A 16,317-nucleotide genomic window follows, 5' to 3' on the forward strand; every position below is an offset into this window, starting at 1 on the left:
ATGTATCTACAAGGAACTAATTTCAAAGTTATACAGTATGTAAGGCTATAAACAAAGAAGCAAGCACGCTTCCTTATTCTGACTTCCCTAGTTGTCCCCAGAAACATTACTCCTATTGACCTTTTTATGTCTCTTTACTAAGATAAGCATATAAGCACATAGTTCCCATATTTCTAGGCTTCCTTTTGCTTGTTATTTATCTTTTAAGTTATATTTCATTATCATTTAAAAATTATATTTTTATTATACTTAAGTAGTTGGGTAAAAGGGTTAGGTGTCAACAAATCAGTTTATAAGTACAACAGACCTTAATTGGTATCTCTCCTTGCATCATTCTCTCCCATTTCTCCCTCTCCCTGCCCAAACCCTTCTCTCAATTTTCCTAGCTTTATAGGATATGCATTGAATATTATGAATACATTCTTCCTCCCCCACTCTTCTCTTCATTCATCTTCTTTATCCCTGTCCCCTGTATCCCCTCCACATCTCTAATACTAGCTTCCTAGTTTTCACTTTGTTGGACTTTAGTTTTTCTTAGGAATTACAGCATTTGAATTCTCCCCTGCATATACCATATCCAGTTAATATATTTATGTACACCTGCAAACAATGCTGCATGTGTTTACTTATATATTTATAAATTACATATAGCTTCCACATAAGAGAGAATGCATTCTTTGTCTCTATGGTCATTACTTACATATTTTTTTCTAGGTCCATTCATTTCTTTGCAAATAATGTAATTTCATTTTTCCTAATGGCTGAAGGAAATTCTAGAGAGCATATATACTACATTTTCTTGATCCATTAGTCTGGGTCATCTGGACTGTGTTCATACCTTGGGTGTGGTGAATAGCAGCAATGAACAATGTTGTACAAGTGGTTTACTGTGTCCTAATTTGTAAATTTTTTGATAAATGCCGAGTGGTATTGCTGAATCACAAGGTACTTCTATGGTTAGTTCTTTGAGGAATCTCCACACTATAAGCCTCCATTTCTTAGAGAATAGAGAAGAGGATTTGAGAGACAGAAAGCTATGGACAAGTCAAGGGCCAGGTACATCAGACTATCAAACTTGGGTAGGACTGTTGAAATAGATGCAGAAAATGTAAAAAATAAAAGTAATAAAGTTTTATTGAGAATTCTGTACAAAAACATGGTAGAACTTCAGATGTAACTCAATGATAAGCAGTTGCCTAGAATATACAAAACCTGGATTCAGTAACCAGCACCACCAGAGAATAAAACATGTTAGTACCAGCTAGGTGTCAAGAGTCTAAATGCAGGTAGGGGCAGGGAGCACATGTGATAATATTATTTTAAAAAATAAGTGTGACTAACAAAAATCTACAACCCTCTAGGGCGCTTTATGTAAAATATAAAGAATAATTTTTATTTCTCAGGCCTCCCAACATTCTCTTTAGGTTTGAACTGAGGCTGCTTCATCCCTTAATCATGCTGCCAGGTTTCCTAATTCATCTCTATCAGGCTACTTCTCTCTTGTGCCAGTTTTCCTATAATTAATTACCTTGAACTTCAACATCCTGCAGTTTGTGAAGTCCATCCTGGACCATACCATATTTCCTAAAACATCTTCAGGCCCTGGGTGATGTGTATCCTGCTCTTCCTAATTCCCCTCTTCCTTCAACTATGAGCTGAATGAATCCTAAGGCTTCTTTTCCTCCCATGGCCAAGATGATGCCATCTCATTTTACCCACTCTGCTTTTAGCCAGATGAACATCACAGTAACTTAGGTATCACCAAAATTCCTCACCAACCACTTTTCTAAGTGTTGTCTATCTAAGTCTCTTTGGGTAAAACATCTATCTGGCTTCTCCTGAGATTTGTTGAAGGACTGAGCAGACAAATTAGTCCTTATACACCTGTTGGTAAAGTCCTTTCATTTCTTTTTCTCTTTTGAATATAGTGATCTCTATCTTAGTTCTTGAACATCTTTCTCAGACCATCTTTTTACTTAATTTTTGTTTCAAGAAGAGAATTAGCATTCAGGAGAAATAATACTTTCCTGCCTTCTTCAGTCCTCTCCACCAGGCTTACTAAACACTATTTGGATCCTCTCAGTCTTAGCAACAACTCAGATAGAAATGGTTCCAGGATCCAGGGCTAGTTCCTTTGGTCAATCCTGGTCCCTCAGAATGGAGTTTCTTCTGCATTCTGTTTTCCTGCATTCTAATGTGTCATGATATTCTTTTCTGATTCTGACAGAGAGACATGTTCCTTACAGAGTGTTAGCTTTTCTCTAGAATACAGTATTTACACTATTATAGTATACATTTCTTTATATTTTAAAGTAAGCACTATAAAGTCATAAAATATATCACTTCCATGATAGAAGAGGTAGTTGTTCAGTCTTGGGTATATAAGATGAGTCAATACCTTCAAATTCAGGGATAATAAAAGCCAATATTCCAAGAACTAGGAGTCCTATTGAAAAAAACATTTTGTAAAATTAAGAAAAGAGTCTGATCAGGTTTCCTATTTAAGATTGGTTCTAAATATTATTCTTGGGCAAGTAACCCTTCCAGTGAGCTTGGCCCATAAGTGTGCTCTGAATTAAAAGAAGCAGTTGGAGAATTAACATCTGCTCTTGACATAGAGAACAGAACTGGCATAATGGGGTGAGGAGTTATTTCACCTAGAGGAAATTCCAGAGTCCCACTGTTACTAATGGTTATATTCTCTTGCCTTCCGGAAGAATTTGTTTTAAACAGGTTCCAAAAACTTGCAAGGGAAAGGGTATAAAAAATGGACACATATAAATTTTGACATTTAATTACAAATGTGTAGCTCTTTGGTCATTTGAAGGTATATTTGCACTATGAATATCACACAGAGTTTCTTCATCCTTGCTTTCCTGTATATGGATTTTTTCTCTGAAAAAAAAAAGTAGGGAAAAGGTTGAGTGAGAGTTCATAGTAGAGCTACTTTCTTTTTCTTTTCATTATTATATTTAAGTAGTTGTACAAAGAGGTTGTCATTTAACAAAGCTGTTTATGAACACAATATATTTTGATCAATGTCACGCCTTTCAATGTTCTCATCCATCCCTCCCCTACCTAACCCCTTCCATCACTCTTCTTAATTTTGTAGGATATACATACATTGGATTCTTGGCTACATTCTACCCCTCTTCTCTTTATTTGTTTAATCCTTACCCCTTGACCCTACCCCACCTCTTTCAAGTACCTGCTTACTGGTGTTTTATTTTGCTGAACTTTGATTTTGTCTTTCTGAGGTATTACTCTATTTGAATCTTGAATCTACAATATCTCAATTAATCCATTTGTATATACTTGCTTACCACCCAGCGTATTTACTAATAAGTTTATAAGCTAAATCTAGCTTTTATGTTTAAAGGAGAACATGGGCCCTTTGTCTCTTTGGGCCTGACTTATTTCACTTAACATAATTTTTCCAGATCTTCCCATATCTTTACAAATGGTACAATATCATTTTTTTTCTAATGGGTGAGTAAAATTCCATTGTGTATATTGACCATGTTTTCTTGGTTCATTCATCCATTGAGGGACAACTGGGTGGATTCTATACCTTGGCTATGATGAATAGTGCTTCAATAAACATGGAGATTGTGTTAGTGGCTTTACTGTATTCTGGTTTATAATCTTTTTATTTTTTATTTTTTGGTCGGTCAAGGGGCTTGAACTCTGGGCTTGGGTGCTGTCCCTGCACTCTTCAGCTCAAGGCCAGCGCTCTACCGCTGGAGCCACAGCGCCCCTTCCAGCTTTCTAGTGGTTTATTGGAGATAAGAGTCTCACAGACTTTCCTGCCCGGGCTGGCTTTGAACTGCAATCCTCAGATCTCAGCCTCCTGAGTAGCTTGGATTACAAGTGTGAGCCACTGGTGCCTGGGTAAATCTTTTGGGTAAATGCCCAGGAGTGGAATTGCTGGATCATAGAGTAGTTCTATGTTTAATTTTTTAATTTATTTTTATTTTTAAATAAAAAATAGAAATAATGGAACACAATAATAATGGTGGTGCATGACAGACCAACAACCAACATTATACTTAATGGTGAAAAATTAAAACCATTCCCTCTAAAATCAAGAATGAGACAAGGATGTCCAGTCTCTTCAATATAATGCTGGAATTCCTAGCAAGAGTAATATGGCAGGAGAAACACTTAAGGGGATTTATATAGAGAAGGAAGAAGAAAAACTATTCCTCTTTACAGATGACATGATCATGTATTTAAAGGACCTTACTGACTAAGCTACTAGAGCGGATTCAAATCTTTGGTAGAGTAGCAGAGTATAAAATCAACCTACATCTGTGCACTTATAATCAGCTCCTCAGAAGGCTGAGATCTGGGGATAGCAGTTCAAAACCAGCCCACACAGAAAACTCCATGAGACTCTTATCTCCAATAAACTACTCAAAAAAAAAAAAAAGCTGGAAGTGGTGCTGTGGTGTAGTGGTAGAGAGCTTGGCTTGAGCAAAAGAAGCTCTGGATTAGTGCCCAGGCCCAGAGTTCAAGCCTGGGGACCAGAGAAAAAAATCAACCCACAAAAATCAATAGCTTTTCTGTATGCTAGCAATGAGAAGATTGAGAGTAAAATCAGGAAAACAACTCCATTTGCAGTATCCTCAAAAAAATAAAAACTTGAGAATTAACCTAACCATAGATGTGAAGGACCTCTGTAGTGAAAACTTCAAATATGTAGAGAAATAAACTGAAGAAGACTTAAGGAAATGGAATGGATTGAAAGAATTAATATCATGAAAATGGCAATACTATCCGAAGAAACCTACAATTCAATGCAGTACCCATCAAACTCCAAACATCATTCTTCAATGAGACTGAGAAAGCACTCCAAAAATTCATATGGAACAAAAAAAGACTCTGAATAGCAAAAGCAATTCTTTTTCTAGGTTTTGATAATAGTAAGGATATAGGTGACTAATTTAACAACCATGAGTAAAAGCTAATTATTAAAGAGAGGTAGAGAAAGCAAGAAAAAAACTGACCTACACTGTTATCTAAGATTGGTTCAACAACCATCTTGATTTTTATCTGTGACTGTTGTTTCCCTCTGCAGATTTCCTGTCGCCTTCCTGCTGCCTTCCCTTTGTCAGCGCTTCCAAACCATTTCTGAACCAAGTCTGGCAGGGCAGGCAGGACCTCTGCAAGCCTGGTTCCCAGGATCACTGGGACAGTCTTACTGCTGGAACCACACTGGCAAATGTCACCTTGTCTTTCTAGATAAATATTGGCACTCTGGGGTCTCTGGACCTTGGGGTTATCACTCTGTTTCTACAACCAGATTTTTTGACTGAGGGTTACTTTGATTCCTGTGGCCATGCAGTCAAGTCCAAGATATTCTTAACACCCAGAAGGGATGGTGGTCCAGACAATTTGACTGCATCATTTGGTGAAAGTATTGATCACTGGGGACTCTCACATATTCTTTCATGCACACATTCATCTTTTCAGTAAATATTGCTGGAACCTACTGCATGTCAGGCGTTGAACTAGTTCCTGATAGCTCAATGGTAATCTTAATTAATGTGGTCTCAACCCTCCCTAGAGTTCAGTTTGGTTTACTCAATGAGACTTAGTAAGATAATGTCACGAATAGGTAAGCATAATCTGCACTAACGAAGAGAGAGTCTGGAGACCCACATGTGACAGCATAGCAGAATAACCTTCTAAGCAGAAAGCACAGTAGTTGCAAAGGCAGTCCACACATGCAGGCTGGCCATTATTTCAGGCACTCTGCCAGGTGCTCAGGTTTCCAGGGTGAATAGGTACAGGCTATGCCACCTGTTAGGACCTCATGGATCTATTTTTACTGACCATGGCTTGATTTGCAATGTCCTCTGGGCATTGTGCATTGGACGCCTTGCCAGTTATTTATAGAAAGGTCAGATTTTCCAGATTCTAACTAGCCTCAACTTCCTTTTCCTCCCTTCCTCTCTCTCTCTCCCTCCCTACTAGCTTATTTTTGCTGATGTTTCAGCATACCTCAAGTCCAAGTTACAGACACTCTGGGATCAAACCTCTTTCAACAATATTGCAGCCAAGATTCTTACCTTTCCCCCATCTCTTCATTGTCTTCCCCCTCTGGTTTGGTGGTTTCTGAAAGAGACCAAAAAGATCCTAAAAAATTGTACTCCTCATAAATATAAAAAGAATAACATTTGAAGGGTCATAGGTTTCCAAGTCTTAGGATTCAGAGAGAAATTGCTATGATCTTACATTTATAAGAGACGGTTACTACACTAATGCAATTTCAGGGGGACTAGGAAGAAATTTCTCCCACCCAGAAAGTAAAATCTTCTCTTGCTCACTGTGTCTAGGTTCTAATATTAGAAATAACTTTTAAAAAACTTTATAGCTTTATCCTCGCTTAAATAACACTGGAAAGGGTAACACATTTAACTTTAACAATCATTTAGTGATCAGAAAGGCTTTCGATTTTTTTTGAAAGCAAGATTTAAGAGGTAGAAGAAGAGTCTTATACCTAAATGAATTGGCCACATGGTACTACCAAATACTGTACCTTGTTGCATGGACAGGCCTAAGTGGGAAAATCTCCAACCAGAGAGTCCTCCCAAAGCCTACATTGCCAGCTATGTAGACTTGCTGTTGATGCAATTCCTCTTAGTTGACCTGACTGTTGTGTTAGTACTAGTGTCCTGCTAGTTAGTTAGTTAGTACTAGTTGCCCATTAAAGGTTGTTAACTTGGATATCTCTGGACAAATTTATGAACTGCAAGAAAGTACTCAGTCTTGGGTATTCTGTTGTAACTGCACAAAAGGAACTAAGATAGTTATTTCTTATTCGACTAAGCTTCCAGACACTTTACAAATCTGGATAGATTCTAATACTATCAAACTTCCTCTTAAAAATAATGGTTCCAGTCGGGCACCAATGGCTTACACCTGTAATCCTAGCTTCTCAGGAGGCTGAGATCTAAGGATCATGGTTCAAAGCCAGCCTGGGCAAGAAAGTCCATGAGACTCTTATCTCCAATTAACCACTAGAAAACCTTAAGTGGTGCTGTGGTTCAAATGGTAGAGCACTTGCCTTGAGCTGAAGAGCACAGGGATAGCACCAGACCCAGAGTTCAAGACCCATGGCCAACAACAACAACAACAACAACAATAATAATAATAATAATAATAATAATGGTTCCTGGTAAAAATAATGATGAAAACTTTAAAAACTTGAAAAAGGAAATTAAAGCAGAAGTAAGGAAGTGGAAAAACCTCCCATGCTCCTGAATAGGGAGGATTAACATCATGAAAATACCAATACTGCCAAAGGCTATCTACAAATTCAATGCAATACTCATCAGTATCCCAACTTTATTCTTCAATGAAATAGAAGCAACCTCAAAATTCACATGCAACAATAAAAGACCCCAAATAGCAAAAAAAAAATCCTTAGCAGAAAGAACAGCACTGGAGGAATAACGATACCAGACTTCAAACTCTACTACCAAGCCATAGTAATCAAAACAGCTTGGTACTGGCACAAGAACAGACCTGAAGTCTAATGGAATAGAACTGAAAACCCAGAAATGCACCCACAGACCTATAGCACCTAATCTTCAATAAGGGAACCAAAAAAATAGAATGGAAGAAAGTCTCTTCAGTAAATGGTGCTGGAAAAATTGGTTTAACACCTGTAGAAAATTAAAATTAGATACTTATATTCACCCTGCCCCAAAATCAACTCTGAATGGATCAAAAACCTCAAAGTAAAAGCAGACACCCTGAAAACATTACAGGAAGGAATAGAAGAAACTCTAGATCTCCTTGGCACAGGCTGAAATTTTCTTAATAAAGATCTAGAAACACAAAAAAAATCAAAGAAAGGTTGGACAAAGGAGACTGCATTAAACTGCAGAACTTCTGCATGGAAAAGGATATAGCTAGCAAGATCAATAGACTCCCACGACTGGGAGAAGATCTTTACTAGCTATACAACAGACAAGGGCCTCATATCTAAAATATACTTAGAACTCAAAATATTAAGTCACCCAACAGCAAATCCTCAAAGAAACAACCACCTCATTAATAAGTGGCTAAAGACTTAAAGAGAGACTTCTCTGAAGAGGAAATAAGAATGGCCAATAGATACATGAAGAAATGTTCAACTTCTCTGGCCATAAAAGAAATGCAAAACAACATTGAGATTCCATCTCACTAGAATGGCTATAATAAAAAAATCTAATAATGACAGATGCTGGAGGGGATGTGGCCAAAGGGAACCCTACTGCATTGTTGGTAGGAGTGTAAACTTGTTCAGCCACTCTGGAAACCAGTATGGAGGTTCCTCAAAAGGCTAAACATAGAACTCCCCTATGACCCAGTAACCCCACTTTTGGCCATTTACCCAAATGACCACAAACAAGGCCATATATATTAAAGCAACTAGCACAACTATGTTTATTGCAGCATTGTTCACCATAGCTAAGATATGGAAACAACCCAGATGCCCCTCAGTAGATGAATGGCTCAAGAAAATGTCACACACACACACACACACACACACACACACACACACACACACACACACACACACAATGGAAATCTATGCTTCCATCAGAAAGAACAATACTGCCCCATTTAGTAGGAAATGGAAAGACTTTGAAAAAATCATATTAAATGAAGTTTACCCAGTCCTAAAGAAATTTAGGTCCCATGGTTTCCCTTATTTGCAATAATTAGTATACATATAGGATAATCTTAACAGATGAGCTGAAAAGCTCAAAAACCATGTATGAATGACCATATAAGATGATGCTAAGTGAAATGAACCCCAAGATATGGACACAAGAGGTCTATCTTTATTGTTATTGTTTTAAATGCATCACATGATTTTATTTTCTTTTATTTTTTTGTTTTCTCTGTATGTTCTTTCCCCTGTGGCGTATCCCCTATTGTCACTGTACTTTATTTTGGTACCCTGCATCTTGTATATACATATGTCTAAACTGGGGAGGGGAAGGGGAATAACAAAACGCTGAAACAAGGACACAGAATGACCCCATTGCAACAAGGATACCCAAAGGACAGTATATTGGAAATGAAATTTACAACTTGCGGGGGAAGGGGGACGGGAAGGGGTTAGTAGGACAACAACAAGGAAGGGAAGGGGTAACAGTGATCGACAAGTAATGTACTCATTGCCTTACTCGTGTAACTGTAACCCCTCTGTACAGCATCTTGACAATTAAAAAAATAATGGTGCTTATAGTTCAATATAGTACTTAAATGTCTGTAGACTAACATGGAATATTATCCTTTCATTTTCATGGCAAAATCAGCACCATAAAAATTCCCTTATTTAAAAATGAAAGCAGACAATAAAAGTGCAGACTGTACTTTTGAATTTAATTACAACTTTTAGCATTTTGAAGGGCAAATATGATGAGATCGCCAACTTTCCATTTTTAAACTCTGTGAAAGTTTCTGTTTAACTGTTGTTTAAAATGATCTATTTTGGAAAAGACACAGGGTCTTTAAGAAATCACTCTTAGGTTTCTTCTAGGTAGCCTAGGTTAAAAAAAAAAACCTGTTTGTTGTCTAGGCATTATTATCTACAAAGTTTGGTCACACAAGTCCATATGGGTAAACTGGTAGGGCAACTTCTGACTGGAAAAAGAATGATTCAGAGTTATAACTTCTCATATCGTCTCTTACTGACAGAGAGTAATGGAGAAAGGAAGATAGAGAGACTAGGAACAAGCTGTCCTAACCATGACATTCCTTTTTTACTCACTGAAATGATTTAAACAGGTAAGTAGTTGAGATATAGAAAAAAATTAATGAACAAACCATGGACAGAAGTTTTAATGCCAGGTTAGTTAGTTTGAGACTAGTCTCTTCTAAGAAATGGATTAACAGATTAGGGAAGAGTTTCATTTTGGAAAATAATATCTCTGTGGATGGATCATGACTTTTTCATGATTGTCTTGGAAGAGTTCAGTTCCTTGTGATTGTAAAACTGAATTCTGAGAAATGAATGAAATATTTCATCTCCTATTGACCAAAACAGAATAATTAAATTATCCTTTCATATCAATGGCAAAATGACCACCATTAGATTCTTAGCTGGCTGGATGTCAACTGAGGACCATTTCCAGCCTCTAGAAATGATCCAAGTGACTTGAATTACAGCCTTTCTCAGAGCCAGCAATGGTGGATCGACCTTTGTCAAGCATCAGAATGATTGTTCCCTTTTCTTCCAGCTAAGTTCTCTAACCCAACTGAGAAAAACTTCTATGGCTCAGGTGGAATCGTTTGTTCTCATCTGCATAATTCAAGCAAAAGTCAGTAATTCATAGTTCATCTCAAAGGCAGTATCTTAATCATCTATCCAGTCTCTTTTTCCATATAAGATAATATACTATAGATTCCAAGATACAAGAGGCAGAGATAATGAAGTAGGCAATATTCTTCTTATCATGTATCCAATAAAAAGCATCCATGAGGCAAGGGTAGTTACTGTTGGTATTACAGAATTCAAACTTATAAACTATCTGGATGGTCTGATTATATGTGATACATGTCCTTCCTTCTATTGGCCATCAAGAAAGGAGTGAGTCAAATAGACACTATTCTTTTGTCTTCTACCTTTCACCACTTGAAGCTTGATATGGCCCTCTTCTATGTACACCCATAACTTCTTCATTACCCTTCCAACACATCCTTTTATTTTTATTTTTTGTTTGTGTCTATCTTTAAAAAATTTTATTCTCAAGGTTATGTACAGAGGGGTTACAGTTACATATGTAAGGTAGTGAATACATCTCTTGTCAAAACTCGTTACTCCTTCCCTCACTTTTCTCCCTCTTCCCCTTCCCAAGTTGTATAGCTCATTTACAAAATATTGTCCTGTGAGTATCACTGTTGCATTGGTTCACTCTTTGTCCTTTGTCTCACCAGTTTGTTGTTCCCCTTCCCTTCCCTAATTCAGATAAACATGTATACAATACTAAGTGTACCAAAATCAAATACAGTGACAACAGAGAACAAACTATAGGGGGAAAAAACTAAAGAAAAAAGAAATAACTTCACATAATACACTAAAATCCACAGCAATAAAGAAAAATTTCTTGTTTCCATACCTTGGAGTTCATTCCATCTCATATGGTCATATGTACATAGCCTTTGAGCTATTGTGATGCTCTGCCAGGGATATCGTAGACATCTACTAGTTATTACAAATGAGGGAAAACATGGTATCTATGTTTCTTTGGGTCTGGCTTACTTCACTTAATATGTTTTTTTCCCAAGTCTTCCCATTTCGTTATGAATGGGGCAATGTCATTCTTTCTGATGGAAGCATAGAATTCCATTGTGTATATATACCACATCTTGATCCATTCATCTACTGAGAGGCATCTGGGTTGGTCCAATATCTTAGCTATGGTAAATAATGCTGCAATGAACATGGTTGTATTGGTAGGTTTAGTACGGCCTTGTTTGTGGTCATTTGGGTAAATGCCCAGGAGTGGTATTGCTGGATCATAGGGGATCTCTATGTTTAGTCTTTTGAGGAACTTCCAAACTGCTTTCCAGAGTGGTTGGACAAGTTTGCACTTCCACCAACAGTGGAGTAGCATTCCCCTTTGTCTATATTCCCTCCAGAATCTGTTATTAGATTTCTTGATAATAACCATTCTTACTGGGGTAAGGTGGAACCTCAATGTTGTTTTGATTTGCATTTCTTTTATGTCCAGAGATGCTGAGTATTCCTTCAGGTATCTTTTGGCTATTTGTATTTTCTCTTCAGAGAAGTCTTTCTGTAAGTCTTTAGCTCACTTGTTAGTGGGGTGGTTTTTCCTTTGTAAGTTTGTTTGGGGGTAATTTAATTTCTTGAGCTGTAGGTAAAATTTAAATATGATGCCCTTGTCTGTTGTTTGGCTAGTGAAGATCTTCTCCCAGTCTATGGGCTTTCTATGTATCTTGCTAGCTATGTTCTTTGTCATCCAGAATCTCTGCAGTTTAATGCAGTCTCATTTGTCCAACCTTTCTTTGATTTCCAACACAGCCTTTTAAACTCTTTTATCTAATCTCCAAAATTTTTCTGGTTGTCTCATGGGGATTGATTGGTGGGAAGAATTGGTGGGAAGAGGGAGGGAAAAGAAGGTGCTGAGAGAGGAGAATATAATCAAAGCACATTATATATAGATATGTGAAGACAGTATGAAGAAATTCTATGAATAAAAAAAGAAAGTCTTTCAAATCCCATGATGGACCAAAAAAAAGCAAACAGAAATTCAATAAATATGTTGAAAAAAAACATGAGAAAAGAAGGATGGAGTTAAGAAAGTATAAAGAAAAGAGCAAATATGATCAAATTACATCTTATCTATAGAAATACCACAATGAGGGCAGGAAGGTGGCTCAGTAGTAGAGCACTTTCCTTGCATGCATGAGGCCCTGGGTTCGATTCCTCAGCACCACAGAAGCAAAAAGAAAAAAGCTGGAAGTGGCACTGTGGCTCAAGTGGTAGGGTTCTAGCCTTGAGCTGAAGAGCTGAGGGACAGCGCCCAGGCCCAGAGTTCAGGCCCCACAACCGGACCCCTCCCCCCCCCTCAAAAAAAGAAATACCACAATGAAACCCTTTGCATAATTAATTTGTGCTAAATGATAAAAAGAAACAGTCTTACTCCCCCCCCAACATTGCTTCTTTTTTTAAATTGTGAGCTGACTATTACAATGTGAAAACAAATTTATGGAATAGTTTATACTCAAACTGAAAGTTGCCACTGAATAGTTGTCGAATTCTAAATAACAATAAAATCGAAAAAGAAGTTCCAAACTTTCATCTTCAAAAATCAAAGCCTGGAAAAGTATGTTATGTCTGTACATCTGACTTGTGTTGTGGATAGTATACTTTCAAAAAAGAACATTCTCAACAAAATTACATCTTTTGACAGCTTGACTGTCTCTGACATGTGCTTTATTGAAATTTGATAATAACTGGTAAAGTCATCTGCCTATTTTCTACAAATCTTAAAGTCAGTCCACTAAAGTTACACATAAGACAATTTCCAGAAACACTAATGCATTCTACCATAGGTAAAGTTATCTTAATTACTGGTAACAACCAAACTAACTACTGAGGCAACTAACTACTGGAGGCAATTACTGAGATGAAATTCAATCTTATCTTAGCACCCACACCAGCCCAAAGTACAAATAAGCATGGGATTACCATACAATCAGGGACCATTTTGCTTTCATTACACTTTAATAACAGAAGTCCATGGAGAGGCTGCTCAATGAAGCATCATTTAAAATAACAAATCACTGGCAATCCTTTTATCTAACAGATGGGATTTGTTAAGTAAATTTGCATGTATCCACAAAAATAGAATATCCCATAGCCCTTTAAAAAATATTGTAGAATACTTATGACATTGACAACTGTCTTGTTACATTTAGCATAAAATTTAGGAAATAGTTCATATATGATACAACTTACAAAACATAGCACTTACAACATTGTCCCAGTTATGGGCAATATAGTAATAGATTGTATCTTGAAAAAATCAGGATGTTGTCTGCAAAATCATATTTTTCTTACCAGTGAAATGCAGGATGATTTTTAGTTTTGCTGTATTTTTTATTATATATAATATATACATATACATTCAGTAATCACCAAAACCTAATATTATTGTTATAAGTGAATGGAAAACAATTCATCTAACTTATTTGATGGGAAATCTAAGCCTTTAGAGATGAAGAGGTACGTCTTGCTCCTACAGCAGACAACCCTGCTTTAACATCACTGGGTCTATAATCTCCAACATTTGAAAGTGTTCTCACCATTTTACTTTCTTGATTTGTCACATTAACCTCATGAAGTGAGGCAAGTTAAAGCCAAGAATAATCAGCTTTGGCTGCAAATGAGTTATGCATTAGCAGAACATAGGTTAAAAAATGCTGCCTTTAGCTGGGCTGGTAGCTCACGCCTGTAATCCTAGCTACTCAGGAGGCTGAGATCTGAGGATCAAGGTTCAAAGCCAGCCAGGGCAGGAAAGTCCGTGAGACTCTTATCTCCAATAAACCATTAGAAAACCAGAAGTGGCACTGTGGCTCAAGCGGTAGAGCACTCACCTTGAGCTGAGGAGCACAGGGACAGTGCCCAAGCCCAGGGTTCAAGCCAAAATAAAATTAAAATGAAAATTTAAAAAATGCTGCCTTTCTTAGGAGTTCACAGTATTATCATCAATATAACCAGTACAGCCTCTGAAGTGAAGAAAAACTTTCCCCTCAACAACTTGCTGACTTTTTGCCAGTCTAGACTCAGCCCATAAGCAACAGAAGGCAGCTGATCAGGAAGGAGCTGCAAAGTAATGTAATCTGTAGAGAGGACAAAGACTCACTTATCACCTTTGTAGGCGATGACAAGCTGCTGCTGTTTCTTGTTCCTGCATCGTTTTAGATAGACCCCTATCCCACATCCAAAGGTTATGCAGCAGATAATTGCGATGGCAATCCAGGTAACTTGGTGTGTGTCGGGCAAGGGGTCCATGGGATCTAGAAATGACCACAAATTTTCAATCAGCTAGAAACTCATTTATCAAAGGTTTACATTTGCTGCTGTTCTCTTTATTTATAATTACCAGCATCTCCTTAGGACTCTTGAGCCAGGGAAATTTGAAATTCACAATAGGAAGACAGTCCCACTTCAGAGTCCTTACATAACTAAGGATTATAGTCTAAGAAGCAAGCTGATACCTCTGACCAAATTCCTTCACTGGCCTCCCTTCCCTTTCCCAAGGTGGCGATGACACAAACCAAGATCTGGAAGGAGAGGGTTAACCAGGCCCAGGATGCTGGAATTTGGGTAAAGTATTTGGGCAAATCTTCTGAAGAAAAAGTTGTTGGGCCAATGCTCTGTTTCCCAAGGCTTATTGAGACTCAGTCCTCAGGCCCTACCATTTCCTCCATCCACTACTATGGCAGATTCTAGACAACTGTCACGTGGACAAATGGAACAAACTTTTTCCACTCCCATTTCTTGTTTCTTGGGTCATTCTTTTTTCCACTGAGATCCAGTAAGATTCCTCAACTTGGCTTTCAACTACTTGAAAATGCCTGATATTTCTATGTCCCCCCTTGAAGATATTTCTATATCCCCCCTTGAAGGGTCAAAATCAGCTCCCTAAGATCAGGACTTAACTTCCTGGCACAGAAACTTCTACACCTCTGGGCAGTTGACAAACTAGTCTTTGTGGTAGGAAACTGGGTGAGTTCACATTATAGATTTTTTGGAGAACAGTTCTTGTAGATACTCCCAAGTAACAGGAAAGAATGAGATCCGCTAATCTGACATTAACTTAACTAATTTATGTGCATGGGACAGTAAGGAAAAATATGGCAATATAGGCCATATTTGATACCTTTTGAATATGTCCTAGTTGGTCTCATTTGCACCTGTTTGATATTCTCAAAAAGGAGAGATTATACTTTTAATATAGACTTATACTTTTCATGTGTGTGCCAGTCTTAGGATTTGAACTCATTGCCTGGGTGCTGCTCAAGGCTAGTGTTCTATCACCTGAGCCACAATTTCACTTTCAGGTGCTTTTTTGTTTTTGTTTTTTTTTAAGTAGTTTATTGTGGATGATAGTCACACAGACTTTCCTGCCTGGGCTGGCTCTGAACTGTGACCCTCAGATCTCAGCCTCCAAAGTAGCTGATTATAGTTATGAGCCACTGACATGCGGCTGAGACTTCTGCTTTTGGACACCCAAGTTTCCACAGCTTAATCTCTAGCCTGATCAAGCCACAGGATGGAAGTACCGAAAGGCAAGCCCCATCTTCCTAATTCTGGCTAGAGCTGAATCATTTCTGAATATGGTGGTACCTACAGAAGTTTGGGAAGAAAAAAATGAGCCATGAGGTGGATATAGTGCTTATTTGTAGACTGCAGAGGCCAAGGGGGAGCTCAGCTCATATCATGTATGGTGAAGCAAGCATGATGTGCTGGACTATATATGCATGGGTTAGACAGGCTCCTATTATCCTACAAGATGCTTCAGTAATAGCAACCAGGATAGGTAAGTGGCCTCATTCTTTACAAGACACTCAGAGGCTGAAGTGTCTAAATAGAATTCCTTCTAATCGTTACTAGGAGAAGGAATGAACCAAGTTATGAATCTGGCTCATGGACACTAAGCTCTAGGGCTGTTCCTCAGATTATAGGGCAACTTCATGTCTGAATGAGACACCAAGAGCAAGGAGGTGGCAAAGCCAGAGAAGGTGAGCAAGGGGTCAGATGCATGCCATGGGAAGGAGTAA

At 37.8% G+C, this 16,317-nt stretch overlaps 1 protein-coding gene across 6 annotated transcripts in view; it reads right to left on the reverse strand.

Moving 5' to 3' along the window:
* Positions 1 to 1,150: 1,150 nt before the first annotated feature.
* Cd86 (CD86 molecule) overlaps positions 1,151 to 16,317 on the reverse strand; it is a 68,615-nt gene continuing 53,448 nt past the window's right edge. For 5 of the 6 annotated variants that reach the window (XM_070030095.1, XM_070030094.1, XM_070030096.1 and 2 more), the window contains exons 5-7: positions 14,404 to 14,550; positions 6,075 to 6,120; positions 1,151 to 2,895 (exon numbers count right to left, since the gene is read on the reverse strand). In XM_070030095.1, the coding sequence (XP_069886196.1) occupies positions 2,796 to 2,895; positions 6,075 to 6,120; positions 14,404 to 14,550 (293 nt within the window). In that variant the 3' untranslated portion in view covers positions 1,151 to 2,795. Of the gene's footprint in view, positions 2,896 to 6,074; positions 6,121 to 14,396; positions 14,551 to 16,317 lie in introns of all 6 variants that reach the window. The other variant, XM_070030097.1, reaches the window with a different exon arrangement.

This window comes from Dipodomys merriami, unplaced genomic scaffold (genome assembly GCF_024711535.1).
Source record: "Dipodomys merriami isolate MVZ:Mamm:240054 unplaced genomic scaffold, mDipMer1.0.p SCAF_2, whole genome shotgun sequence".
NCBI classification, from domain to species: Eukaryota; Metazoa; Chordata; class Mammalia; order Rodentia; family Heteromyidae; genus Dipodomys; species Dipodomys merriami.